General features: G+C 38.8%; 1 protein-coding gene across 6 annotated transcripts in view; it reads right to left on the minus strand.

Moving 5' to 3' along the window:
- The window catches only part of UGP2 (UDP-glucose pyrophosphorylase 2), a 54,154-nt gene that overhangs the window by 14,482 nt on the left and 12,360 nt on the right, over window positions 1-27,312 (minus strand). For 4 of the 6 annotated variants that reach the window (XM_015112486.2, XM_077958271.1, XM_077958272.1 and 1 more), the window contains 2 exon segments: window positions 23,369-23,496; window positions 21,518-21,625 (listed from right to left, as the gene is read on the minus strand). The exons of 1 other annotated variant lie outside the window; for it this stretch is intronic. In XM_015112486.2, coding sequence (XP_014967972.1) covers window positions 21,518-21,625; window positions 23,369-23,482 — 222 coding nt within the window. In that variant the 5' untranslated portion in view covers window positions 23,483-23,496. 6 annotated transcript variants of the gene reach the window in all.

Consider the following 27,312-nt stretch of genomic DNA (forward strand, 5'->3'; position numbering starts at 1 on the left):
GTTCAGAGACCATCAGGGAGCATCACAAACTGCTGGATACAGCCTCAATGTTACTCTGACTGAATCACTTTAGTCAGTCACTAGTGCAATCTTTGTGCTCTCAATCCTAATCACCCCGTTTCTTTCTTTCCCAAAACATGAATAAAATTCAGTGTTCTAAGACCTCTACTGCAACTAAACAGACAGGAGGGAAAACTCCACAGGTGATGTGGGGCAAACCGCATGAGGCTCCTGGCAAAAGGTCCAGAGAAGGCCAGGCCACTCATGTTCTCCTCTCACTGGTGGAAAAGAATTTGCCAAATAGCTAACGTCCTCTGGGGAATAAGTAAAAGAAAGTAATTGGCAGTCTACTGAAGAACATGCTCTCAACGACATTCAGCCCTCTAGGATGTCAATGTAGTTTTTCTGCAGAAAGTGGAATGAGATTTTTAAAAAGATCTTTTTAAAACTATCTACCATGATCTGTACCTTGCCAAGTTTGTTCACAACTTAGTTTCCAGTTAGAAGAAAAGCCAAATTCATCACACAGTCACAGACACACTGTTCCCATTAGTAATAGGATAACCCAGTTCTTGGTAGCATATTTGTGCTATTTCTGGAGACATTGCCAAACACCCAAAGCAAGCTAACAGTACCTGCCCTGTATGCTTCACAAGGGTATGATTATTGCAATCTGAAAGAATTTTTTTCAACAAAAGCAAGTTTGCTTGAAGGGAAATGAGCTGTGTAAACAGTTAACAAATTAGGAATGCCACTCCATATGTACAGAAAGTGTTCCAAGAACACTGGCTTATTCACTAAACCCTTACTGCACAGGGTTTGTGTGCCAAATTCTGTGCTAGTCACTTTCACGTACTATTTCACATTTCTAAAGGTAATAACCAAAATCTAGATCATTTGCAAGATCCTACAAATTTACTTTATAACAGAAAAGTCATACCTAGAATAATGTTTTTGTCCGGTTGTGTTGCCATAAAGGAATCCCTGAGGCTGGGCGGTTTATTTAAAAAGAGGTTTATTTGGTGCACAGTTCTGCAGGCTGTACAAGAAAGAAGCATGGTGTCAGTCAGCATCTGCTTCTGGTGAGCACCTCCGGAATCTTCCACTCATAGTGGAAAGCAGAGGGGAGCTGGTTTGTAGAGATCACATGGTGGGAAGCAAGAGAAAAGGGAGGGAGATGCCAGGCGTGTTTGTTTTTGTTGTTGTTTTTAACAATCAGCTCTCACTATAACTAATGGAGAACTCATTCATCACCACAAGGACAGCACCAAGCCATGTATGAAGGATCCGTTCCCATGACCCAAACACCTCCCACTTTGCTAAGTTGCTAAATCCTATCAACAACATCAGTACTTCTTATCTGCACTCGCAGATACATCTGACACAACAGAGCACTCCCTAAACCTTGAAGTGCTCTATTCCCCTTGACCTATGAAACACCATACTCTGTTTTCCTCCTTTTTCTGCCTGCTCCTTGAAAATCTCATTCTAAGTAGACCTCCTCTTCTACGCAATCAGCTTCAATTACTCCTGTCTCTATGGCAACATAACATACTCGGCTGCTAAGACAGAAGCCTGCTCATATGTGATCAATGACCAAGTCCTGTCAGTCTCATGACCTGTGTTATTGCAGTGGTCTCTATGATCCTTTACCTCTTTCCAACCCACCCTCCATCTCTCAAGTGGTAATCTTTTAAAAAAAAATTTGGCATGTTCCCCTTCTTATTGCATCATTCACAAAATAAAGCACTGGTATGGCATGCCAGAGATTATTAGCTGCCTACCCCAACATCATTTTTTTCCCTTTCACTTTAGAACCCTGACTTTCAGCTGGGCACACTGCCATCCAGAATAAAAGACTCAATTTCCAGTCTCCCTTGCAGCTATTTGTGCCAAAGTTCTGGTCAATATGATTAACTAGAAGTGAATTAAAAGATTTCCAGGAAATCTCTGTGAAAGGGCAGGGTCTGTGCCATCTTCCTTCTTCCTGCTGTTTGGACTAGAGGCATGATGAATAGTGTTCATTCTGGTGGCCATCTGGACCAAGAGGAGATACTCTAAGGATGGCAGAGCAGCCAGACAGAGAAGCCCAAGTTTCTGATGACCACATAATTGTCCTACCAACTGTGGATTGCCTCTCTCCAGATCTATTGTATTATTCTGGGTTTCTCTATTCTATGTAGCTGAATCTAATCCTAATTAGAAGACAGAGTTTGCAAGGTCCTTAATGATTTGACCTTTTTTACCTTCCACTCTTTCTTCTCCTACTCCCCCTAACATGCTGCTCCAAGAACACGGAGCATTGGGTTCTCTAACATACCACATCTCTTGCTTGTAAGGCCTCGCACTTTTTCCCCTCACACAACTTCACCAACTACTTTATCTTTCTCCTCCACATCTCAGCTAAGACTGGCAATTTACAGGTTTTATGAGTCAACAGGTACTTGTGAAGATAAAAAAATGGACCCTCTTTCAGACTAGTTCACCACCCCCCGAAAAACAAAATGTTTGCTTACAATTTACTTCACTACATTGGAAATTTCATTCACAGAATATAAAATTAATCTTAGTAAGAGAAGTAATTTATTTCCCAGTGAAAATTAATGTGCAAATAGAGTAAAAAATAAACTTTACCTCTCTCCAAACTAAGTTTCAATGAGAAGGCTTCTGTTTGGCTTGAATAAGAAGTTGATGCTGTGATGTGGTTTGAGATGATTACATGCATACCATCTTTAACTGCCATTCCATTTTGACTTTTCTTTTTGATAGTCACAAGTGCTGAAAACCCTAATGCGCTCAAAAGCAAGTTCCCACAACTTTTGTTCTGATAGTTGTATGCAGCCTGTGCTACAAACACCAGAATTCTCTAAGACTCTGAGAACTGAGTGATTCATGTGTGTCCTGTATCTTTGAAAGTCAATAAGGTCATCTTTGCAGAAGTCTGCATCATTCATGCAGGATTGCACCATCCTGGATGTACGGCTCACAGATGCAGAAGAAGGTGAAATTGCAGTAATATGTGGAGCTCACTCTCCTCTGCAGCAGGACCAGAAGTGCTGGCTAGCATCATAGACACTCTACTGGCATACAGAGCACCAACACCTTGTCCAGCAAGTTTTGCTTGGCTTAGACATGTTATCATTTAAAAAACAGTTTCGGGCTGGGCGCGGTGGCTCAAGCCTGTAATCCCAGCACTTTGGGAGGCCGAGACGGGCGGATCATGAGGTCAGGAGATCGAGACCATCCTGGCTAATACGGTGAAACCCCGTCTCTACTAAAAAATACAAAAAACTAGCCGGGCGAAGTGGCGGGTGCCTGTAGTCCCAGCTACTCGGGAGGCTGAGGCAGGAGAATGGCGTGAACCCGAGAGGAGGAGCTTGCAGTGAGCTGAGATCTGGCCACTGCACTCCAGCCTGGGTGACAGAGCAAGACTCCGTCTCAAAAAAAAAAAAAAAAAAAAAAAAAACAAAACAGTTTCAGAAGAGGTTCATAAATCTTTTTTTTTTTTTTTTTTTTTTTGAGGGCACCGGCACACAATAGCTGGCTGTACTGAGAAATGTCTGAAATTGCAAGGACATGCTGAAGGGAAATTATGTAGTTGCTGTTTCCTCCATGACCCGATTCAATAAACTACATCAATTCCAACATGAATGATATCATTTGACAAAAAGCCTCCTTTAAAATTGAATGAGGCATTAAAGTATAGTAACTGAGAGAGAACACAGGCTTTAATGCCAGGCTACCTGGGTTTCTTAGAATCCACAACTTATTCTGGCAAATTATTTAACCACTCTAAGTCTTTTTCATTTACTTCATTAATTTGCTATGAAGATAAATGAGATAATGCATATAAAGTGCTTAGCAAAGTGCCTGGCCCCACAGTAAGTACGCAAATGTTGGCTGGTATTATTATTGCTTCACTGATTCAGACACACTCCCTTCACCCCTACCCAACATTTTAACGTTTCTGAAAACAGGATTCACCATATAACCAATAGGTTCTTACAGTTAGTTGGTTGATTTCTTTTCTTTTTTAGTGGTACATAAAAGGTGTAACTTATAAACAATGGCCCAAATTTTATGAAATACCGTATTGAATTTCTAGGTTTCAAGTCATGAACTAGCTGAATGATCTCCCAGACATGGGCTTCAGCCAAAGTTTCTCTCCAGTCATGTGTAGCCTGAGGATATTAAGACAGAGGTCAATGACTATGGTCTGTGAGAGCTGCCACTTGTTTTCATAAAGTTTTATTGGAACATAGTTTACATATAGTCTACGGCTATTTTCATGCTACCATGGCTGAATTGAGTAATCATCCCCAGACTGTATGGCCTATAAAGCCTAAGATATTTACTATCTGCCCCTTACAGAAAAGGTCTGCCGACCCCTGGTTTAAGAAAGTCTTCTGGGAAAAACCCAAGTTTTGATAGTATTTCTCCCTTTTCAAACCATGCTTCTTCTCCTAAAATAGCACCATACTGCCTGAGACGCCTCAAGATGGCCAAAGAGGGTCTCTCTAAGGCTATATGTTGGCTTTATGCTTCCCCTGGCAAGAACACTGCCATATAAACAACCCCCTAGGGCTTTTGTATGTTCTCAAATTTCCCCAGGAAAGCAAAACCAGTAATATGTAATTGGTAACAGAAATCAGGCAATTTTCAAAGCAACAGAAAGAAAACTTGAGATTTAAAAAGGTTTTTGTGGCCATGCACAGTGGCTCATGCCTGTAATCCCAGCACATTGGGAGGCGAAGGTGGGCGGATCACCTAAGGTGAGAAGTTCAAGACCAGCCTGGCCAACATGGCGAAAACCTGTCTACTAAAAGTACAAAAATTAGCCGGGCATGGTGGCAGCCGCCTGTAATCCCAGCTACTCAGGAGGCTGAGGCAGGAAACTTGCTTGAACCCGGGAGGCGGAGGTTACAGTGAGCCAAGATCGCGCCACTGCACTCTAGCCTGGGCGATAAAAGCAAGGAGGAAAAAAAAAAAAAGGCTTTTGTCCACTTGTGAGTCATCTAAAGTAATCAAATTCATAGAGACAGAAACCAGAATGGCACTTGCCAGGGGATTAGGGGAGGGGGAGTAGAAGGGAATGGGGAACTGTTCGTTCTTTAATGCTTCAGAGTCGCAGTTTTACAAGATGAAAAAGTTCTGAAGATTGGCCAATTTAAAATTTAATTAAAAAATATTTTGTGTAAGTGTGTATGTGCAGTCACACATGTATGCCCCATCAAGCACCAAAAGGCAAAAGTATCACTTCCTTTAGAAGCCATTTGTGACCCTCATCACTAGTAGTGAATCTGGTGCAGCTCCTGGCTTCAGGCGCTACTGCCTCCTATCACAGCAATTCTTATAGTCTCCAAACTGCCTGCTAAGTTCTCTGACTCTGTTATACGACCTTAAACTCCATAAGGGTAGTAACTGCCACTTGATACTCCCCACCATATTCATCACCTTTAACTAACGGGTTAGCTGCACTCAAACATTTGTGACTAAGTGAATAAATGAATGAAACAAACAGCTATTAATTAATGAAATCTGTTCTCTGAAAATTATTCCTTGTCCTACTTTTAAATCTTTATTTTAAAACAAAAGTGGTTTGATCACTGATTAGAAACCAGATTACAACCACCTACTACTTTAATTCAAAAAATAAAATACTGGATCAACAGACATTATATACAAGTTTGATGAAAGAAAATCTAAATAGAAAATTTTGCTTTGCATAAGAAATTTTATAGGTCCTAAAACTAGTACAGAAATTACAGAGCAATCCCTCTGTAATAAACAAATAGAATGAACAATCACATATTACAAGCCTGGAAAAGTAAATTTCCTAAGAAAGTTTTTTGTCTTCTACCACTTATAATTTATAAGCAAAGCAAATTATCAAATCAAGTACATACTTTTATTTTCCCAGCTATTAACTCCCATATCTTTGGGGTTTTTAAAAATTAATTTTAGGGCCACGCATGGTGGCTCATACCTGTAACCCCAGCACTTTGGGAGGCCGAGGCAGGTGGATCACGAGGTCAGGAGATCGAGACCATCCTGCTAACACGGTGAAACCCCGTCTCTACTAAAAATACAAAAAATTAGTTGGGTGTAGTGGCAGGCGCCTGTACTCCCAGCTACTCGGGAGACTGAGGCAGGAGAATGGCGTGAACCCGGGAGGCGGAGCTTGCAGTGAGCTGAAATCGCGCCATTGCACTCCAGCCTGGGTGACAGAGCAAGACTCCGTCTCAAAAAAAAAATAGTAATTTTAATTATTCTAAAATAAACGTTACTAACCTATGGAAAGGAAAACGTGAAGGCAATTTTTCCAGTGGTGGATTGAATCAGTTGACATATTCATAATCCTCACAGTCCAAAGGCAAAAATTTGTAACATTTTTACATGTAAGTAAACAGGTCTTTTCAAAGAGCTAGTTAGAAATCTTGGCACCAACACTGTCCTCCAAACAACTACATACACCAGTACTAACCCAATCATTCATGCTCAATATCCTTCAATATAATCTGCTACTTCAGCAGTTACTAAAGTCAGCCTTAGTAAAATTCTAAGCAAAAACTATATATTTGGGAGCCAGAATCATAAAAGCCACTTATTTTCAGTCTAAATTTTGCACTGTATTCTCTAGAAAGCCAAACTTGAATAGTGTGCCTTTTTGTTATATTAAAGCATCATAGCAATTCAAAATCCAATGACCGATTACTACAAATAAAAGATTAGTTCTCTATTAAATGTTTCAAACAGCAGTTAACACAACAGCCAATGGAAAAATGATCAACCTGCTAATAAATAAAAATCTAAAGAAAAATTTAGAAATTTAAAAATATTTTTCATTTCAACTGGCAAATATGTTTTAAAGTGATATTATTAAATGCTTTAATAAATACAGTGAGATTGGCAATAAAACAGACTGTAGGTCTCTACTCAAATGTCAACTTAGAGAGAACTTCTCCACCCAGCCTATCTAAAATATTACCTCTACCCCTTCATTCTCTGTTCCTTTATCTTTCTTTTTCTTTATTTCACTTATCACTACTTGAAATCACATTACATATTTTTCATTGTCCACTTTTTTACTAGATTGTAAACTAGAAACTAGATGAGTGGAGGGTTTTATCATTATGGTTCTCTACTAATATACATATACTTGGTGCTCAAAAAATAGCTGTTAGACCAACAAATTAATATGACTGGGAGTGCAAATTGATATACTCTTTTTTTTTGAGATGGAGTTTCACTCTTGTTGCCCAGGCTAGAGTGCAATGGCACAATCTCAGCTCATTGCCTCTCAGGTTCAAGCGATTCTCCTGCCTCAGCCTCCCAAGCAGCTGGGATTACAGGCACATGCCACCACGCCTGGCTAATTTTTCTATTTTTAGTAGAGATGGGGTTCCGCCATGCTGGCTAGTCTCAAACTCCTGACCTCAGGTGATCTGCCCACCTCAGCTTCCCAAAGTGCTGGGATTACAGGTGTGAGCCAGTGCGCCCAGCCTGATACACTCTTTTTGGAAAGCAATTCGAAATACATAACAAAACCTTCAAAAAGTTCATATCCTCTGAAGAAAACACCATTTCTGAATATTTATTCTTAGAAAATTCAGAAATGTAAAGTTTTACATTTATTACACGGTTTTTATAATAGCAAAAAATCGGAACCAACCTACCCAACTATAAAAGAATCCCCAGAAGTAACACACGCTGATACGCTCACACTACCGTCAACTACAATATTTCCTTCAAGTGATTAACTGAATCCATTGTCTTATTTTCAACCATCAAGAAATTAAGAAAAGACATTTCATTTCCAAGGTTTTGCCATGCTTAATGATAGATGATCAAAGAACCTATCCTATGATGGCCGTCAACCATCCTTCCTAAAATTTCACCTAAACTTTGACAACTTAATGCCAAGGACACTGTGCAAAGCCTCCTCAGCCCACTAAACACCACATAATGAACACACACCAATTCTTTAAACATCTCCACCTCCACACAATATGAAAACAGGTACTTAATTATTTTAATAGCTACAACAGTTCTCTAAGACAAGCCCTACTTCTTACATTTATCTTGAGTTTGGTAGACACAGAACCTATAAACATGGTTGAAGTTGCTGGTTAAAGGTAATTCTACATATAACCTAGCGCTTTCAGTATGTGAATCTAGATATCCTTCAATAAAACTCATCAAACAAAATAGTCACCTAAGCATGTTCATAATGTTGTTTAGTCTCATCGACCTGACAGAATAGAGGCCTCCTGCAATCCTGAAGGTTAAAGAATTAGCTAAGGCATATCTTTGCGATAACAAAAATTTGTTAGGATAGATGAGCTTATTTAATACAATGAAACCTGCAGACTAACAACATGTTTGATAAAGAAAATTATAAGAATGTAAATATGGTTCTTCTACTTGATAGAATATTTTGCTAAAAATAAAAACAAAGTATTAAATTATTCATGAATCATAAATGAAATATACATCAAATTAAGTACACTGATAACAAATATATAAACATATATTTAAAACCAAAGGCGAAGAATAAATATGAAAGTTATAGAATTTTAAGAAGAAGCACAATCTAGACTCTTAATTCCATTGTTTTTACTGTGCCCAGCATAATACCTGACATATAGGAGGCACTTCATAAATATTTGTTGAATGTGTAATGATAGCAACCTTTGCTATGGTGGAGCCTTTGCCAGAATGCCTGGCACACAGCAAAAGCTTTTATGAATTTTGTCAATAATCCTCACTAAAATCCTATGAAGTAGGTTCTTTTATTATTTCTGCTTTTTATGAGTCAGGAAACCAAACTTTAAGCAGTTAAATAACTTGCCCAGTGTTACATGGCTAAGGAGCAATGAGGCTAGGATAAATCTCTTAAGCCTGTTTTTTAATCTTACTGCCATTACAAACAAATTGAAAAAAAGTGTTAAATACACTGAAGGCAGAATGAATTCAAAATGTATACGTAGGTGGTCTTTGTAATAGTAGGATTTTTTAGTGATTTACATAGAGCTTGAAGTAATTTCTCAGAAACCTGTTCACTGTGCACTTGGTTAAGATTATAGCTCTCTATCATAAAATTACGGATTTTAAAACTATAAAAATTCACACAATAAACATCATAAATATACACAAATTAAACTACAAGGTCAGTTATCCCTGAGAAAGGGTGTTAAAAATAAAAAAATAAAAAACCAGGGAAATTTCAAAGTAGCCACTTTAATAACAGTGACCAAGAACCATGAGAAATCAGTATTTCCTATGTAATTTGGGGTTTCAGATTGAGGAATTTAAAGCACAGCTACTCCCTATTTGCCTCCTAAAAAATACATTCCGCCTAGCCTGCTATAAGGTACAGGACCAACCTTCTATCCCCTGTGTTTTCCAGCATCTTCTTATTTCAGCCACAATGATCTCCCAATTGACCATGAGCTTGCGGCATGGCCCCTACTTACCTTGCCTACCTTCATTTCCCACCTATTTGCATTCTTATTTTCCAGGAGTACTATAAAAATTACAGTTCTTAGAGCACCTTCTGTTCTCTCATGCCTGTGGGCCTTTGCATACCACCTTCTCTTAAACCTGAAGTTATCTACCCCTGATTTTTTGGGCAAACTCTTACTCATACTTCAAGTCTCAGCTCTAACATTACCTCTTATCCTTAACTTGATTAGGACTTCACCAACTCACCAGCTGCTCCTTCTCCTGCTATACTGAGCACATATACCAGAAACGCACTCATTTAATTATTTAAAACATCTGAACAAGTAGTCAGTTAATTTTAAAAATAAGTGCAAGCACAGAATCATGAAAAACTTTTAGATACATTAACTATTTTAACTCTTTACAAATAAGCCTACACTCATTCACCAAGGTCTTTTGCTTAGTTATAGCACGAATCTGTTGACCAGAGCTGTGTGTCATATTTCTTATATAAGCCACATCAATAATATACATTCGGCGATTTTGTTTCTTCCAAGTGGACCAAGAGCTTAGACATTTGTGAAACAATTTGCATGCAGAAGAATCATTCTAGATTTATGCAATTTTCCCAGTCTTTCATAGTTGTCACACCTACTCAACATGTTTTTGTTTTTTTTTTTTTTTTTGCTATTCATCTTTATCCATGTTTCCCAAAGCATTCAATTCAGTTTTCATAGTAAGAGTTTTTTAAAACTCATTTCACTAGTTTATATAAAATTTAATTATATTATGTCATTATAACCAAGATAACTAGCATGAACACATTTGAGAACAAGCACAATTAACTTTGGTGAGCAAGCCACTCACTTTGGTGGGAGAACATATGCATAATAAAAAGTAGACCCAAGGCCAGGTGAGGTCACTCACACCTATAATCCCAGCACTTTGGGAGACCTAGGCAGGAGAATCGCTTGAGCCCAGGAGTTACCAGCCTGGGTAACACAGTGAGACCTTGTCTTTACAAAAAATTGGAAAATTAGATGGGCATGCTGGCACATGCCTGTAGCCCCAGCTACTCAAGAGGCCGAGGCAGGAGGATCCCTTGAGCCTACAAGTTCAAGGTAACAATGAGCTATGGTCACACCACTGCACTTCAGCCTGGGCAACACAGTGAGACTCTGCCTCTTTAAAAAAAAAAAAAAAAAAAAAAGTAGACCCAAGCATTCTGAGAATGGAGAACACCAGTTATTCTCTCTAGGTAGAAGCCAGTGAGTGAAATATCTCCTGAACCACATTCATAGCTATTGCCCAGTTGCACAAGAAACATATTTTTGTGCAAACATCTCACTAAACCAAAAGTTCAGAACTGGCTTGCTATTGCATGCCTGTGTTATGATTCCTTCAGTCCTCTAGGCAGCTGGGCAGGGCTGGAGGCAGCCACAGTCTCCTTCCCAACTAAACAGTCTCTTATACTGACCCTACTCATTTTCTACGTAACATAGGAAAATTTGGGAAACACTGTATTGTACAAAATTTTAAGTTCTTTAAGGGGAGTGACTGTCTTTATTTCTGCATTTCCAATAATTAAAATAAAACAGTGGGTATTTGATAGGTTTGTAGAATAAACATAATGAATAAAGGAAACTTCGATAGCCTCACATAGTGACTACAGATAAACTAGAAAAAAGGACTTCAGACAGGGAGATGTGACTGTTAGGGGTAAGACTGGGCCAGAAGAGCAGTGATGGGAAATTAGTCTTCTAAATTATTTTATTTATTTATGAATTTATGTTTTATCTCTCCACTAGAATAGAGCTCTATGACTATTAGGCCCTTGACTATCTTGTTCACTTGTATCTCAGTGCCCAATGCCTATAACACAGTAGCTATTCAATAAATATTTGTTAAATGTATCACGGGAAGAACTTCAAAGAGAAGTGAGGGTATTTTAGGCTCTAAAGGAAGGGATGGAACCTGCTCTACTCTACTCAAGGAAAGACAGAGAACTGATGGAAAGGCCATACTTTAAAGACTTTCAAGTTTCTTTCGAACATCGATGGCAACTGGTGAGTGTTCTACAATACATCACAGTGATTAGGAATGCGGGCTGAGATAGACCTGGGCCTAAATTCTGCCTTATTAGCTAAGAAAACTTGTGTGGATAACTCAATCCCTCTCAGCCTCCACTGTGTCTTCCATTATGAAAAAAGAATAATAGTGAGCTCCGAGAGTTATCTGAGTATCATGTAAGAAAATACATGTAGAAGAGTTGAGAACAATGCTTAGCACATTAGTGCTGAATAAATGTTTGTTGCTATTAACACTGTTGTTGATAAGCACATAAAGTACGCCACATTCTGTGCACTAGAGATAAAGACAGGGATGTACTCCTTATTGTTACTACAGGATACCAAAGAACCAGGTCTTGGGGCCTATGTAGCTGGTTCATCAGGGACCCTTCTCTTAGGCAACTTATTCTGAACTTCAGTTTCCTCTTTTGTAAAATGACATAATAGTACCTATCTTCCAGGTCTGTTATGAATATTAAATGAAATCACAAACATAAAGGATTCAGCACAATGCCTGACATATGAGTACCCAAACATTGGCAATAATCATTAACTACAGGATATAGAGCTTTGCATACATAACTTTTTACAAAGTTTTAAAAAACGAAAAATGCTTAAAGCTTTGCTTCATTAAAAACCAAAAAACCCTTTGAAATGGTGTTTCATGTTCTTTTGAAATAAGAGAATATTTTCCAATCTGCTTTTGGCATTAGGACTATATGTACAATGAAGACACCTGTCTTAAACAAGCCTGTCTATAAATAGAAATCTGTATTTAATGGCCCACTTCTACTTCTTTCCATATTTAGTCCAGTCATAGGTACTCTTCCTTGTACATCCATGTTTCTTCTCAGCTATCTTTTATATATTTTCACTTTTGACCTTGAAAGAAAAATTCCATCAGTACTCTTAGTAATTATCTTGTGCTTTGTTTGACTCAGCAGGAATTTTAAAAATGAGATACAGGTAACAAATCAGCTTGGATAGCTTTATAATGTTTCTAGTTAAAAATAGTGTATCTTTGCAACTTTTTGTAAATTAAACTATTCTAAAATTAAAAGTTGATTTTAAAACACATATTGTAAGCTGCTTCTCACTTATTCAATGCTCATGTGTTAACCTACTTACAGCATTTTATTTCTTCCTCTTGATGTATTTGCCTCTCAAACTCCTATAACTACTGCCCTTTCAATAAAAACTGTAGGAATTTCCAAAATCCTACAGAGATGTAAAATTATATTGCTCCCAACTGTGCACTTTAAACCTGGAAAACTAGAGAAGAGATGACAATAAAAGAATTGGCAGAAAACCCAGATAAAAAAAAGAAGTAAGTAAAACACTGTGGTTACAGATGGCAAACGATCCTACAAAGTAGATAGTACCTATGAAGAGAAGGTACCAATTGCTCCCTAAACCTTACTATAATCTAGAATTTTTATAGAAATTTTAAGAAGTGGCCGGGCGCGGTGACTCATGCCTGTAATCCCAGCACTTTGGGAGGCCGAGACGGATGGATCACGAGGTCAGGAGATCGAGACCATCCTGGCAAACACAGGGAAACCCCGTCTCTACTAAAAAACAAAAACTTAGCCAGGCGTGGTGGCGGGCGTCTGTAGTTCCAGCTACTCGGGAGGCTGACTCAGGAGAATGGCGTGAACCCAGGAGGCGGAGCTTGCGGTGAGCCGAGATTGCGCCACCACAATCCAGCCTGGGAGACAGAGCGAGACTCCGTCTCAAAAAAAAAAAAAAAAAAAAAAAAAATTCTAACACTACAAACAGATATGTATATTCGTCACCTTTTCGTAGAAATCAGCTGAAGTCATAAAATTAGTCAACCTTGTGGAACATCTGACCCATATCCTTATCAGCTAAGAAGATAGTTTTAAAAGAACATTCCACTTTAGTATGGATCAGAAAGGACAAAGGTAGATAACTCAGGGAGCTGGAAAGGAATGCTAACAGAAATGGAGTTCCAAACACCAACCTGCTTACGACACAATCTGTTCCAGTAAAGTCCTTAGTAAAGGACTAGCTCTTTACTAAAATCATCTTGTATCTCCCTTCTTGTTAGCCTACCTGTGGGCAAAAGAAGTTTCAGAATAACTAATAATCCTAAATGCCAAAAAAAAAAAAAAAACCACAGCCTCTTACATCATCCTGCTTATGTTGTATACTAGCCTTAAACTCTGAGGTATTGAATAGCCTGTGATTAAAGCGGTGTAAAATACAATGATAGTTGTTTTTTTATTTGAGGCAGAGTTTCGCTCTTTCACCCAGGCTGGAGTGAAGTGAGGCAATCTCGGCTCACTGCAACCTTTGCCCCCCAGGTTCAAGTGATTGTCCTGCTTCAGCCTCCTGAGTAGCTGGGATTATAGGCACCTGCCACCACCCGGCTAATTTTTGTATTTTTAGTAGAGACGGGGTTTCTCCATGTTGGCTAGGCTGGTCTCAAACTCCTGACCTCAGCTGATACACCTGCCTTGGCCTCCCAAAGTGCTAGGACTACAGGCATCTGCCACAGCGCCCGGCCTACACTGGTAGTTTAATTATGTAATTCACATTGTTGGAACAGCTCCAGAGAAATGAAGGTGGGAATGGGGAAAAGGCCAGAGGCTATAAAAACAAAGTTCTATAAAAGGTTAAAGGGCTGGTACGGGTGTGTTAGACGAAAGACAAGATGACATAAAACAGAGAGGAGGCAAGGCTGACCTCTTTTTTGGATGTATAAATGAAGAAAAAGGCAAGATCTGCTTAGCTTGCATGTTTAAGGGAAAATCTATAAAGAAGCCCATTTCAAAGGGGCACAAGAAAAAGGTTGGAGATGATGGAAAAGTTCTGTATATTGATTGTGGTGGCAGTTACATGACCATGAGCACCTGCCAAAACTCATAAAAATGTGCACTAAGCTGGGGGGGGGGCGGGGGAGAATCCCAAAGCTATTAACAGCTAAAACTCTGATTAACCTTATGAGGTTTGCTTATCACAATGAAAAACAAAAACAAGCATCTTTTAACTAATTGGGTTGATGTTTTATAATACTGAAAAATCGAAACCAACTGTTTGAGTTTTATAATGAAGCATGGTTTTACAATTTTGTTCCAATCTTCTCCCTCAAATGGAAATTGAAGTTTCTGATATCTCCCCAGTGCAACCCACCAAGAGAAGAGGGAGGATCTCAGTCTGGAACAGGGGCTGCAGTGGCAGGCAAAGAGGCTCAGCATCTGGCTCTCAGGGGCTTTCTTCTGGCTCCAGACACGGAGCAGCAGACCCATCTACCATATGCTCTACCACCAGAGAACAGCTACATGCTATTAAGTTTATTATTTTTAGACACTTACTACTCTCAAAGCTTTTTTCTCTTTGATCATCCCTCTATCCTCAGGGAAATCTTGCCTCAAGGTTACCCCAGGAGTCTAGCCTAATGCCAGAAAGTCTTTGCTGAGCCTCAAGCCAGGAAGATCCTTCCACGGCACCCTATGGACTGTTCATTGCTTGTTCTGTAGTTAGCTGTTTCTGGACCCATTTCCTCCATAAACATGGGGCCAAAATTCTGAAAAGAGATTATTTTTGTAGCAACAGCATCCAACTAGTGCCTTACAGAGAGAAGGTACCTGAGAAATGTGTCTTGAATGAGATTCTAGAACAGTACTTCTTATAATCTTTACAGGTCATGAACCCCCCTTTGAAAATCTAATCAAAGTCAGGTAATCTACTCTAAAAATGTATATTTACACATAGTTTCACATATAATTTTAAGAAATCTATGAAGGGACTTCAATTCCTACAAAGACCTCCCAAATTGAGATGTCTGGTTAAACATTCTAGTCTCATCTTAGCTATACAATGCAACAAGTGAAGTGTCAGCTGTTTAAGTCTGATCTAGAACAAAAAAATGAATTAGTAGGAGATCCCCCAAGTAAGAGATGTCAGGGAAGAAAAGAAGTAGACATGGGCCACCCATCGCATTTTATACAAAGATTCCCCCAGTATCTGTATTAAATAAAGATAATGGGGCCTGGCATCGTGGCTCATGCCTGTACTCTCAGCACTTTGAGGGGACCAGGAGTTTGAAACCAGCCTGGATAACACAGCAAGACCCAGTTTTCTACAAAAAAAAAAAAAGATTTTTATAGTTAGCTGGCCATAGTAACACATGCCTGTGGTTCCAGCTACTCAGGAGGCTGCAGCAGGAGCGTTGCTTGAGCCCAGGAGTTTGAGACCACAGTGATACAATCATGCCACTGCTGCACTACAGCTTGGGCAATAGAGGTAGACACTGTCTCCAAAAATGTATATATGTGTTTTCATTCCATTGTAAGACATATGATACACTTAGGGAGTAGAATACCAAACTTATCTTTATTAGTTATCACTAGCCCTGTGACACATGAGTTGAGGTCTCAGAAGACTATCTGTGGGGTGGAAATTGGAATTGGAGGGACTGGCAATGTTCAAATAGTATTACCACCTAAAGTCACACTCTGATTTTCCTAATAAATTCAATTCTGTGGAACTGAACTGTCCTCTACTCTGGACACAAAGGCAGTAGTTAGAGACCCTGGTCCAACAATAATACCTTGAGTCTATCAAATCAAATATGTAACTGCCATTAAAGTTCCATGTATTTACTATTGCTATTTCTAAAGTGAAATTATAGACATGTAACCAGAATGGAATGAATAAAATATGGGCTTGTTGTCAGTTCCTTTATCAGGTCCCCATTTCTGAAAGTCCTGTACACAAAGGAATGTGAAGGAAGGTAATCTCGAGGGAAAGTCAAAAACTGTTTAATTCATCATGAAATCAAAAGCTGAAGCTTTGGCAATATTTGCTAAATTAGTATTAGTATGTTTGCTTAGTATCAGTATTTCTATATATTACTGTTTTAAAACTTTATGTCAAAGAAACGATGAGACTCTTTTGATATTCAGCCATATCCTCAGAGCCATTTCTTTAAATGCCACTAATTCTTTTCTGTGGAATACTTTTTAGAATCTCATTTGTGTGTGTATCTCTACATACACACAAAACAAGTCTCTAATGGCTTTACTACTGGCTAGCTGCAGCTGGGAAATCTTCACATGCTCAAAGCATATCATCCTATATGGCATACTATGTCAGATGCTTGGCCAGATTGCCTCTAGATTTTTTTTTTTTTAATGTGCAAACTTTAAATGCACAGTGTGCTATGGTTCACCTTCAGAAAAAAAAAAATGCTATGTATCTACACACATAAACTGTAAGTTGCTCAGACTTCCTTATAAACAAACAATAGCTTTTAATGTTTTTGTATTGATAGACTAAGAAAACCTCTAAGCAATTTTATGGAACAAAACAAAAAATCCATTGGAGCTAAATACACATTGATGCATGCTATTCTCTTCATGCCAATTGTTTACCCTATGACCCCATGTGACTCCTCACCATTTGCAAATATACCTTCACTCTTTTGATCCTATTTAATATTGAAATGAAAAGTTGTGGAGTTTTTTTTTTTGTTTTGTTTTGTTTTTTTTTGACACACGATCTCGCTTTGTTACCCAGGCTGGAGTGCAATGGCGAGATCATAGCTTACTGTAGCCTCAAACTCCTGGGCTCAAGTGATCTTCCTACCTCAGCCTTCCAAGTAGCTGGGACTACAGGCACATGCCACCAGGCACAGCTAACTAAAAAAAAAAAAATTTGCAGAGGCGAGATCTATGTTGCCTGTGCTGGCAAAAAAGCCTTGTTTAGAGAATATTTTGTATAGAAATGAAAATACATCATCACCAGGGGTCAGTGCCAGCCATGTGACTAACAGATTTTAAATTAGCGTTCAAGAGAACCTGTCAGCTCCAGTACCTTCTTGAACAGGCCCCATACTTTCTCATAATTCTGATCTATTTCCCATTCCTCTCCATGCCCAACATGTAAGCTTGGCAAGGACCAAGACACTCTCATAACCTCTCTGGAAAACAATGAAATGGTCAAATGAAGCTACACATGCTGGCTTGTCCTTCTTTGCCCTAATTTAAAACATTAACCTTAATATATATACACATATATATATTTGTATAATCTTGATTATTATATTTAGTTAACATTTACAAAGAAGGAGCAGAGCACTATCCATAACTCTATAAACTGGGTTCGTGTTCAATAAAACATGAACTCAAAAGACTTCTCACTAAACATCTATGTATTCACGGAGAGCTAAAACAAAGCATTCAACACAAAAGGTAAGAAGGAGTAAAACTTCACAATATCAAATTTCAATGCCTATCTATAAAGTATGTCCTTCAATCTAGTATTTATGAAAAACTATTTTTATCTAAAAAGTGGTTAAGGCAGGAGGATCACTTGAGGCCAGGAGTTTAAGACCAGCCTAGGCAACATAGTGAGACCCCGTCACTCCCAAAAAAAAAAAAAATTGGCCGGGCCTGGTGGCACATGCCTGTAGTCCTGGCTACTCAGGAGGCTGAGGCAGGAGGATCCCTTGAGCCCAGGAGTTCGAGGCTGTAGTGAGCTGTGGTTGTGCCACTGCACTCCAGCCTGAGTGACAGAACAAGACCTCATCTCTAAAAGAAAATAAAAAATAAAGATAAAAATTCTAAAAGTGATCATCTGAAATGATAAAGGCGTATGAGGTCAGTTTTCTGAGAGCCAAAGAAATAAAGAAAGCTACTAAAAATGTTCCGAAAATACATACGCTAAAATGGGGTCAGTAAACGGGCCAGATAATAAGTATTTCAGGTTTTACAAGTCACACTGTCTCCACTCCAACTATTCAACTCTGCCATTGTTGCAAAACAGCAGTTATAGACAATAGGTAAATGAATGTGTGTGTGTGTTCCAATAAAACTTTACTTACAAACCAGGTGGCTGACTCTGCTAATTGTCAACCCATACACAAAAACATAGATTCATTGGTATGACAATGTTTATGTCACACCTTTGATACAAGGCTGACATGAGAAATGTTACTCTAAATGGCTGTTCTTCCACAGTAATTTCTTTTCACTTAGGAATATAAAATATTATTTGCATTTTTTAAAAAAAGACCTATGTTCACTTTTTAAAATTACGTTTTGAAAGGAAAATTGACCTCTATATAATCTCTAAGGCCTGAGAAAGGAAACCTATGGGAAAGAGAAGAGTGGGAAGAGGAGGCTGGAAGGAGGCATCCAACAGAACCAAGGTGAACAAACATTAACCCATGATTTGTATTCTCAGAGCAATCTGCAAAAGCTAGTAACATGCATACTGTATATAAAACACATTTGTGCCCTCAAGAAACTCATGACATAGTTGAAGAGCAAACTTATCTTTTGCCTCTGCATTCCAAAATTTTCAACATTAAGGACATACAGGATTGCAAATACATTTTTTGAAGAAGCTTAAAACGTAGGCTTCAAAATAAAGACACTTTTAATGAAGACTTATACTTTTATAAACAGAAAAAGACCGCATAAAATCATATTACATCTAGAATTTGTTTTATATTTCTATTCTTTTGTCCTATGTCAATTCGGTATTACTATCAGTAACTATGGCTCACTACATGGGCATAGCCTCCTGAAAGAATTTACCAGAACTTTCTTGGGAATGGGGTAGGGTAGTACTGAATTGAAAAAAATCCCAAGGTGATTCTGATTCCTCTTCTCCTTCCTTCTCCACCCTCTGAACCCCACTTCAAGGATCCCTACTATATATCATGATCTCTCAAAGTACAAAAGATAGATTTCTCCACTGAAAAAAAGTAATTCTTGAACCTTAAAATATACTGAACATAATAAATCTGTGTACCTTCCTTCAAGTAGGCTCTATCTCCAAAAAGTTAAGTTTGTATAGTAGAAAACAAAAAATTCCCAGGTCTGCAAGCAAGAATTAAGACCAAAACCACTGTCAGGAACAGTGGTTCATGTCTGTAATCCCAGCATTTTGGGAGGCCAAGGCAGGCAAATTGCTTGAGCCCAGAAGTTTGAGAACAGCCTGGGCAACATGGCAAAACCCCATCTCTTCAAAAAAAAAATACAAAAATTAGCCAGACATGTTGGTAAACACCTGTGGTCCCAGCTACCCAGGAGGCTGAGGTGGAAGAACATGAGCCCAGGGAAATAGAGGCTGCAATGAGCCTTAATCATGCCATTGTACTCCAGCTTGGGTGACAGAGTGAGACTGTCTAAAAAAAAAGAAACTATACTTCTATACCCAGGTCCAGGTCCATCATAAACTATATAAGGGAGGTTACTTAAATTAGGATAATTTCTAAACAAAAGGTATAAGTGTTTCAAGTGGGGGGGGGGGAATAAATAGTGCCTAAATTTATTATAAGTTTAGGCTGTTCCCAAACATTTTTAAAAATCTGACTGAATTTATACCTACTTATTTTCTTAAACAACATACCTATCCAGAAGAATTCTCTTCTAACTCTTTCTTGAAAGAAAATACTATTAAATCTACTCCTTAAAAGTAGAAAAATAAATCACTCCATTCACAAGGGCCAAGGAAATCAAAGACCAAAACAGCAGACCCTAAAAATGCATATTGTAATTATTAAGCATTACAGCCAAGAGGAATTTTAGTTTTAACATCAAAAATAAGAGACTCCTCAGAGTGAACATTACATGAGATTTTTATTTTTTGGCTTCTTTTTTTTATACTAAGAATGTTATGCATAATTTTTAAAAGTTTAAGAACTGAAAGACATTTTCCACATGTGCAAATAAACATACTTCTAACTAGGCACTATATATTTAATTTTCTCATTAGGAAAAAATAAGAGGGATTCCATTAGCTTAAGCTATGATAGATAGTATATAAATTAATGAGTGAAGCTGTATTCCAATAATACTTTACAAACACAGGTGGCTTTCAAGCAATAGTTTGCCATACCCCTGCTGTATAAACAGCCCAATTTTTAAACCAATATTAGATTATGTAAGATTATACATATATAAAAAATTAACTATCTACATATAATTATTCCACTGTATCAAGTCTTTTCTACCTGCAGTGAAATGTGCCGAAAGAAGCAGGGTTCCAAAGCGCTGAAAGGACAGGGAAGAAAGCCAATGTGTTAATCAAATCCTTAAACAATCACTTCATTTAGATCATCCATTCAACAAGTATTTGCTCAAGACACACGAACCCCTGGCTTCGGGATCTAATATGAAAGACAACACAGTTACAAACACGACTAATTAGGCTGACTAAGTGCCACATGATGGTAGAAATAACCACTAACATTTGCAAAAGGCTTCAAAGTTTAACATATTTCCACAGAAATTAAAAAAGCTTCAAAATAACCCTGTGTAGTACATAAAGTACTTGGTATTATTCTCATTTTACACAAAACTCATAAGCAGAAGAGCTAGGATTTGAACCTCCAATACTACTACTCCATACCTCCACAGTGCAGCTTTCTCCTAGAGGCTGACAGACGTACAGGCATTTGAATAGAACTTCCAAGAATGGGCAGTATTTTGATAGAAGAGACCCTGGCATTCCGAGAAAAAGCATATACAGAAGTCCAGAAGCAAGGGAATACAATGTGCGTAAAGGTAATGCTAGGCTGGTTCACATAAGGCAGATGGGAAATAAGGCTATAAAGATGGGTTGAAAGCCAGAAGAGAGCTTTAAGGTCTGGCAAAGAATCCATGACCCTATGGGCAATGAGAAATCAAATGTTTTGGAAGAGAGAAGGAAGAAACAAAGTAAATGAAGCTCTTATGGTATATTTAGTACTTTGCAAAACAGTCGTTTCATATCCAGGGATATTGGGTACTGCCACAGGGAGATCAGACTGTTAGAGGACCTCAGCAAGACTCTGAGAGGTCTAAAAGAAGAGAAAGGAGCTGAAGGCCGTCTCCATAGTTTCAGGATGAGGGCTCAGAGAATTCAAAGAAAGTCCTGTCTTGTCTCACATGATGATTGTTACAGGTCCCCTACACTACCCTACCCTCCTAAGTTAAACCAATGTCCAAAATTACCCTAGATTTTCCTACATTTAATCTAAAACTCACCGAATCTTCAGGGGGTCTCTGGATTTTTCCCCAATCCACAGAAGGCCCCTTTTCTTGCAAAAATCTATGAAATAGCTTCCGAAATCCATCCAGGTCTTTTTTAGTGTGCTGTGAAAATAGAAGTCATTGTTACAACCAGCAGAATGCTAAATATTTAATAAAAACATAAAGGCAGATACAAGTTACACATTTAAAATATCTTTGAATGAAATTCTTATACCATTAGGACATGGAGGGAGCAGAGATTTTTTCACATCCTAAAAGCTAATAGAGGCTGGGCATGGTTGGTGCACACCTGTAATCCCAGAACTTTGGGAGGCTCAGACCGGCTGATCACTTGAGCTCAGGAGTTTGAGACCAGCCTGGGCAATATTGCAAAACCTGGTGTCTACCAAAAAAAAAAAATACAAAAATCAGCCAGATGTGGTGGTGTGTGCCTGTAGTCACACCTACTCGGGGGCTGAGATGGGAGAATCACTTGAGCCCAGAAGTTGAGGCTGCAGTGAGCGGACATTGCACCACTGCACACCAGCCTGGGTGACAGAGTGAGACCCTGTTTCAAAAAAAAAACAAAAACAAACAAACACCATTTGTTTAATGGGAATTCCAACTGGCTCTGTTTTTTTTTTTTTTTTTTTTTTTGAGACACATTCTTGCTCTGTTGTCCAGACTAGAGTGTAGTGGCGCAATCTTGGCTCACTGCAACCTTCGCCTCCCAGGCTTAAACCACCCTCCTACATCAGCCTCCCCAGTAGCTGGGACCACAGGCGCACACCATCATGCCTGGCTACTTTTTGTATTTTTTGGTAGAGACAGGGTTTCACCATGTTGTCCAGGCCAGTCTCAAACTCCTGAGCTCAAGCAATCCTCCTGCCTTGGTCTCCCAAAGTGCTGGGATTACAGGTAAGAACCACTGCGCCTGGCCACTACACTTACTTACCAATATCTTCTCTACTTCTAAATGAAAATTAATCTTCACTAAAAGAACAAAGAGAAATAGGGCCGGGCGCGGTGGCTCAAGCCTGTAATCCCAGCACTTTGGGAGGCCGAGACGGGTGGATCACGAGGTCAGGAGATCGAGACCATCCTGGCTAACACGGTGAAACCCCGTCTCTACTAAAAAAATACAAAAAACTAGCCAGGCGAGGTGGCGGGCGCCTGTAGTCCCAGCTACTCAGGAGGCTGAGACAGGAGAATGGCGTAAACCCGGGAGGCGGAGCTTGCAGTGAGCTAAGATCCGGCCACTGCATTCCAGCCTGGGCGACAGAGCAAGACTCTGTCTCAAAAAAAGAAAACAAAACAAAACAAAAAAAAAAGAACAAAAAGAAATAAAACACAGCTAGCTTCAAAACATTAAGTATGAATTGAAATATAAAAATGAAAATTCTAACACACTGATTTATAAGTAAAAAAGTGAATGCCTCCCAGTTCTGGGAAACTTCTATTACAATTGTTAAAGTAGCATGGTTCTATCAGAATTGACTCTTTGGAAACGGCATGCAGGACATATGAAGCTAACCTCTCTCAATTCCAACTGAACACAGGTATGCATTCCTCCACCCAATGACATCAAAACACAGAACAAAGTATAATTTGGTTCTGATTATTTTAATGACTTTGAAAACTTCCTAGGCTTAAATGAAAAAAAGATGATGGATTTACAAAGGGCAAATGTTAAAAGCCCTTAATTGTCAAGCAATTCTATTTTTTTTGTTGTTGTTTTTGATGTTATCATACATCTTGTGCTGATTTGAGGTTGGATGATGATGATCATCACTGGCAGTAACTCAGTATGAAGACAGATGAAGCAGGGGGGAAAAAAAAAAAAACCCACTGTGGAGACCTCCTTACCTCAAACTCATGTGACGATGCTGTGGTGAGTATTTTTTCTAGTTCCTTCTTCACAGATAATTCTAGCTCTTGCCGAATGACTTCTTGGAACTGAGAAGCGCCATCTTGAGACATTGCTTTGCTAAGATCTTAAAACAAAAATATAAAACCATCAACTGAAAACTCCAGGAAGCCACTCAAACAGCTGGTAAGCTATAACTGATCTATTTCTGGTATTCAGCAAATGAAGAGGGCTCAGTCTCATGGTCCCCTTATCCTGTGGCAGTAATTCAGTGGTGTCAACTAGTTAGGACTTGTTTCACTCCAGTTTCATATTCTCCACTAAACAAGAACCCCTTGAAAGGTATTGGCAATTCCAAGGTGCCTCTACTTTCCTGTATCAACGTTTTCATTTTAAAAGGAAAAGGGCATAGGGCTGCCTGCCATCTTCTGGTTCCCAATTTCAGCCAAGACTTTGCACTGCTTACGTGTGTCAGACTAGACTTTTAATGCTTTTGGCACAGCTGGGCACTTCTGTAACAGATGGATCTCACTAAAGGTGACAGAAATCCCTCTTAAATAAATACAAACAACAAAAATAGAAAACTACAGAAAAAGGCTGGGCAACGGCGGCTCAGGCCTGTAATCCCAACACTGCGGGAGGCCGAGGCGGGTAGACCCTGGAGCCCAGGAGTTTGAGACCAGGCTGGGCAACATGGCAAAACCTCATCTCTACAAAAAATACAAAAATTAGCCAGGTGTGGTGGCACTTGTCTGTATTCCCAGCTACTTGGAAGGCTGAAGCAGGAGGATACCTTGAGCCGAGGAGGCAGAGGCTGCAGTGAGGCAAGATCGCGCCACGGCACTCCAGCCTGGGTGACAGAGCCAGATCCTGTCTCAAAAAGAAAAGGAAAAAAACAAAAAACAAAAACAAAAACAAAACACAAAAAGAAACACCCCAGACCCAAACGCTTTGGGAGAAAAATACCAACACAGGCGGCTGTTTTACACTTTATCTAGAAAGTAATCATCTTATTTACTTCTCATAAGATAGGGACAACTGGATTATTGTCCACCCCTCCCCTTCTATCCTCAGTACTTGATTCAATCTTATTTTTAAAATGTATTTGTAAAGTTTATATTTAAATATTTTGTTTGATAACTAGTTATTTTTACAAATGTTTGTTAATTTAGCAGAATCACATTTCATTAAGGCTAAAAACTCCTCTTATATACTCCACCTACTATAAATTCTTTCACTTATTATTTGAATAGGAGAAGACATTTATACAGATAAAATTAAAGCCAACGTATTTTAAAGATAATTTTGAGAACAGAAAATAGTAAACTATGTAACTCTTGGGGTAATTTATTTAATATAAATAGCCTCTACCTCCTGCAAATAACTAAAAGTGTTAACAAATGAAGTATTTAACATAGCTCTTCAAAAATCTTTTCATATATATGTTCCATCACATCTAAATCCAAGAGAAAAAAATCCAAGGAAATTTGCTGAAATTGAACTCTAAAATACCCAATTTCCAACCATGGTCTTTTTACAGTTATAAACCCTAACACAACTAAGTTAATATTCTCCAGTAATACTATCAAAGTGGACAGGGATTGGGTGGTCTGCACCTGTAATCCCAGCACTTTGGGAGGCTGAGGGGGGAAGATGGCTTGAGGCCAGGAGTTCAAGACCAACCTGGGCAATACAGCAAGACCCAGTCTCAATGAAAAATACAAAAATTAGCAGAGCATAGTGGCACACACCTGTAGTCCTAGCAACTAGGGAGACTGAGGTGGCAGGATCATTTGAGCCCAGGAATTCCAGGCTGCAGTGAACTACGATCACGCCACTGTACTCTATCTAGCCTGGGAACCAAAGAGACCCTCTGTGAGCCAAGAAGCACCATACACCATGTGTGTTCCATAAACTACCTAAAGGTAAATTGTGGCTAGTAAGTAGCAATCTGATTATAATCTGTAAAACCCATGACAATGGATGAGCACATTTGCCTAAACTATGAGAGGTAATTAAAAGTTACTGCAGAACAGTTCAAACTAGAGTTAACATTACATCATCCATATATGTTCATCCCTTGACAGATTTAGCTGTAATTTAAAATTTGTCCCTGGTTAAGTATCCTACCCCAACACCGCATGTGTACCTGGGATGCCTCTTTCCCTAATCTTTAAGCCAATTCTCATTCAATGTTTGGGAAATAATTTGAAATAAAAATCTACTAAATATAGAGGAAGAAAAACCTCTATATTAAAGAACATATGAATTGATTCTTTATTTTTTATTTTATTTTTTTTGAGATAAGGTCTTGCTCTGTCACCCAGGTCGGAGTGCAGTGGCATGATCAAGGCTCACTGCAACCTCCACCCCCCAGGCTCAAGCCCACCTCAGCCTCCCAAGGAACTGGGACTACAGTCATGGCTAACTTTTGGTTTTGTTTTGGTTTGGTTTTTTGCAGAGACAGGGTTTCCCCATGTTGTCCAGGCTGGTCTCGAACTCCTAGGCTCAAACAACCTGCCCACCTCAGCTTCCCAAAGTGCTGGGATTAAGGCTCAAACAACCTGCCCACCTCAGCTTCCCAAAGTGCTGGGATTACAGGCATGAGCCACCATGCCTGGTTTGATAGTCTGATTCTGATCAATTAAAATACATCAAGAAGTAACTATATAATAATTTTTAAAAATAAGTTATTTTGTTAGACTCAAACACATCTATAGACTTGTTACTTTGTTGCTGAAGTTAGATCCTGAAACCCAGCATTCACAGGCACATTCCTAAAAAATCATGACAGAAACATTTAAGTTACACACTGGAAAAATGCCAAAATGAGATAAAACTAAATGTAACTACAAAGTTTAGAAGTAACTAAAGTAGCTGTTTGAGATGTGTCTAAATGAGAACCATTTGAAAACAAAAACAAAACATTTTAGAAGCTCCCTCTGCAGAGCAGTAACTTATTAATTTACATGATTTAAGGCCAAAACACACAGAACCCAAGTCACTATCCTATCAAGCCAAGCTAAAAAAGGCTGGCTGAAAGAGTCACATTTAATATTGCATGTGCTCTCTGTCAACACAGGTCTAAGTTTCAGAGGCAGATTTGAAAAAAATCCCAGACACAGGTTCAAACTTGAGAAATGTCTCTAACCTTTGTTTCTTCCTTTTGTTTGATACAGCACCAATGCACACGAAGAATAATTTGTTTTCTTCTACCCTCTTTACACATACAATCGGCTTAAACAAAAGAACATTACAACAAGCCTGTCACCTCTTCTACCCCTCTAAAAGCTCTGTTTTTAGTGATTAAAGAATCAGGAAGGGCTTGTAATGAATAAAAAATATTCAAGAATAAAGAACAAGGAAGAGTGCTTAGACAAGAAGAGTAGCTATCTTAAGCGTCTGGGCACAGACCAGAGGCACAGAGCAGGGAACTATTTCCCTTAGTGGTGACTTCCTCATCCATCCTGAATTTTTTAAGAAAGGTCTGAAATTTCTGGTAGGAAAAGTACTACAGATGTTAGAAGCTTTCTTGGATTTAACATTCTCAGGTTACACTTCTGACAAGGACAGTTGAGTTTTTAAAGGAAGGTCAACTAAAATCCTCTGAATAATGCAAGATTTCTAACCTCATAAAGTGTTTTGTCCCTATTTCCTAGCAATATAAAATTGATTTCCCCACGACTTCAGACATAGAGTGGATTGGGAGTCAAACATTTCACTACCTTAGTCATAAACATTTTTATAGATGGGAGGGAGCATTTAACCTACTCTGATCATTTTACAGATGAGGAAACAGGTTGAACATAGTTAAATGACTTATTCAAGGTCACAAAGCAGGCCAACGTTGGAGCCCAGAAGCAAAGCCATGTTTTTTTAGCTACATTCTACCACAGTGAGACAGAAATACCTTGCTAATGTTTTCTTCCTGGTCTGGCTCTCT

Source organism: Macaca mulatta, chromosome 13 (assembly GCF_049350105.2).
Source record: "Macaca mulatta isolate MMU2019108-1 chromosome 13, T2T-MMU8v2.0, whole genome shotgun sequence".
Lineage (NCBI taxonomy): Eukaryota > Metazoa > Chordata > Mammalia > Primates > Cercopithecidae > Macaca > Macaca mulatta.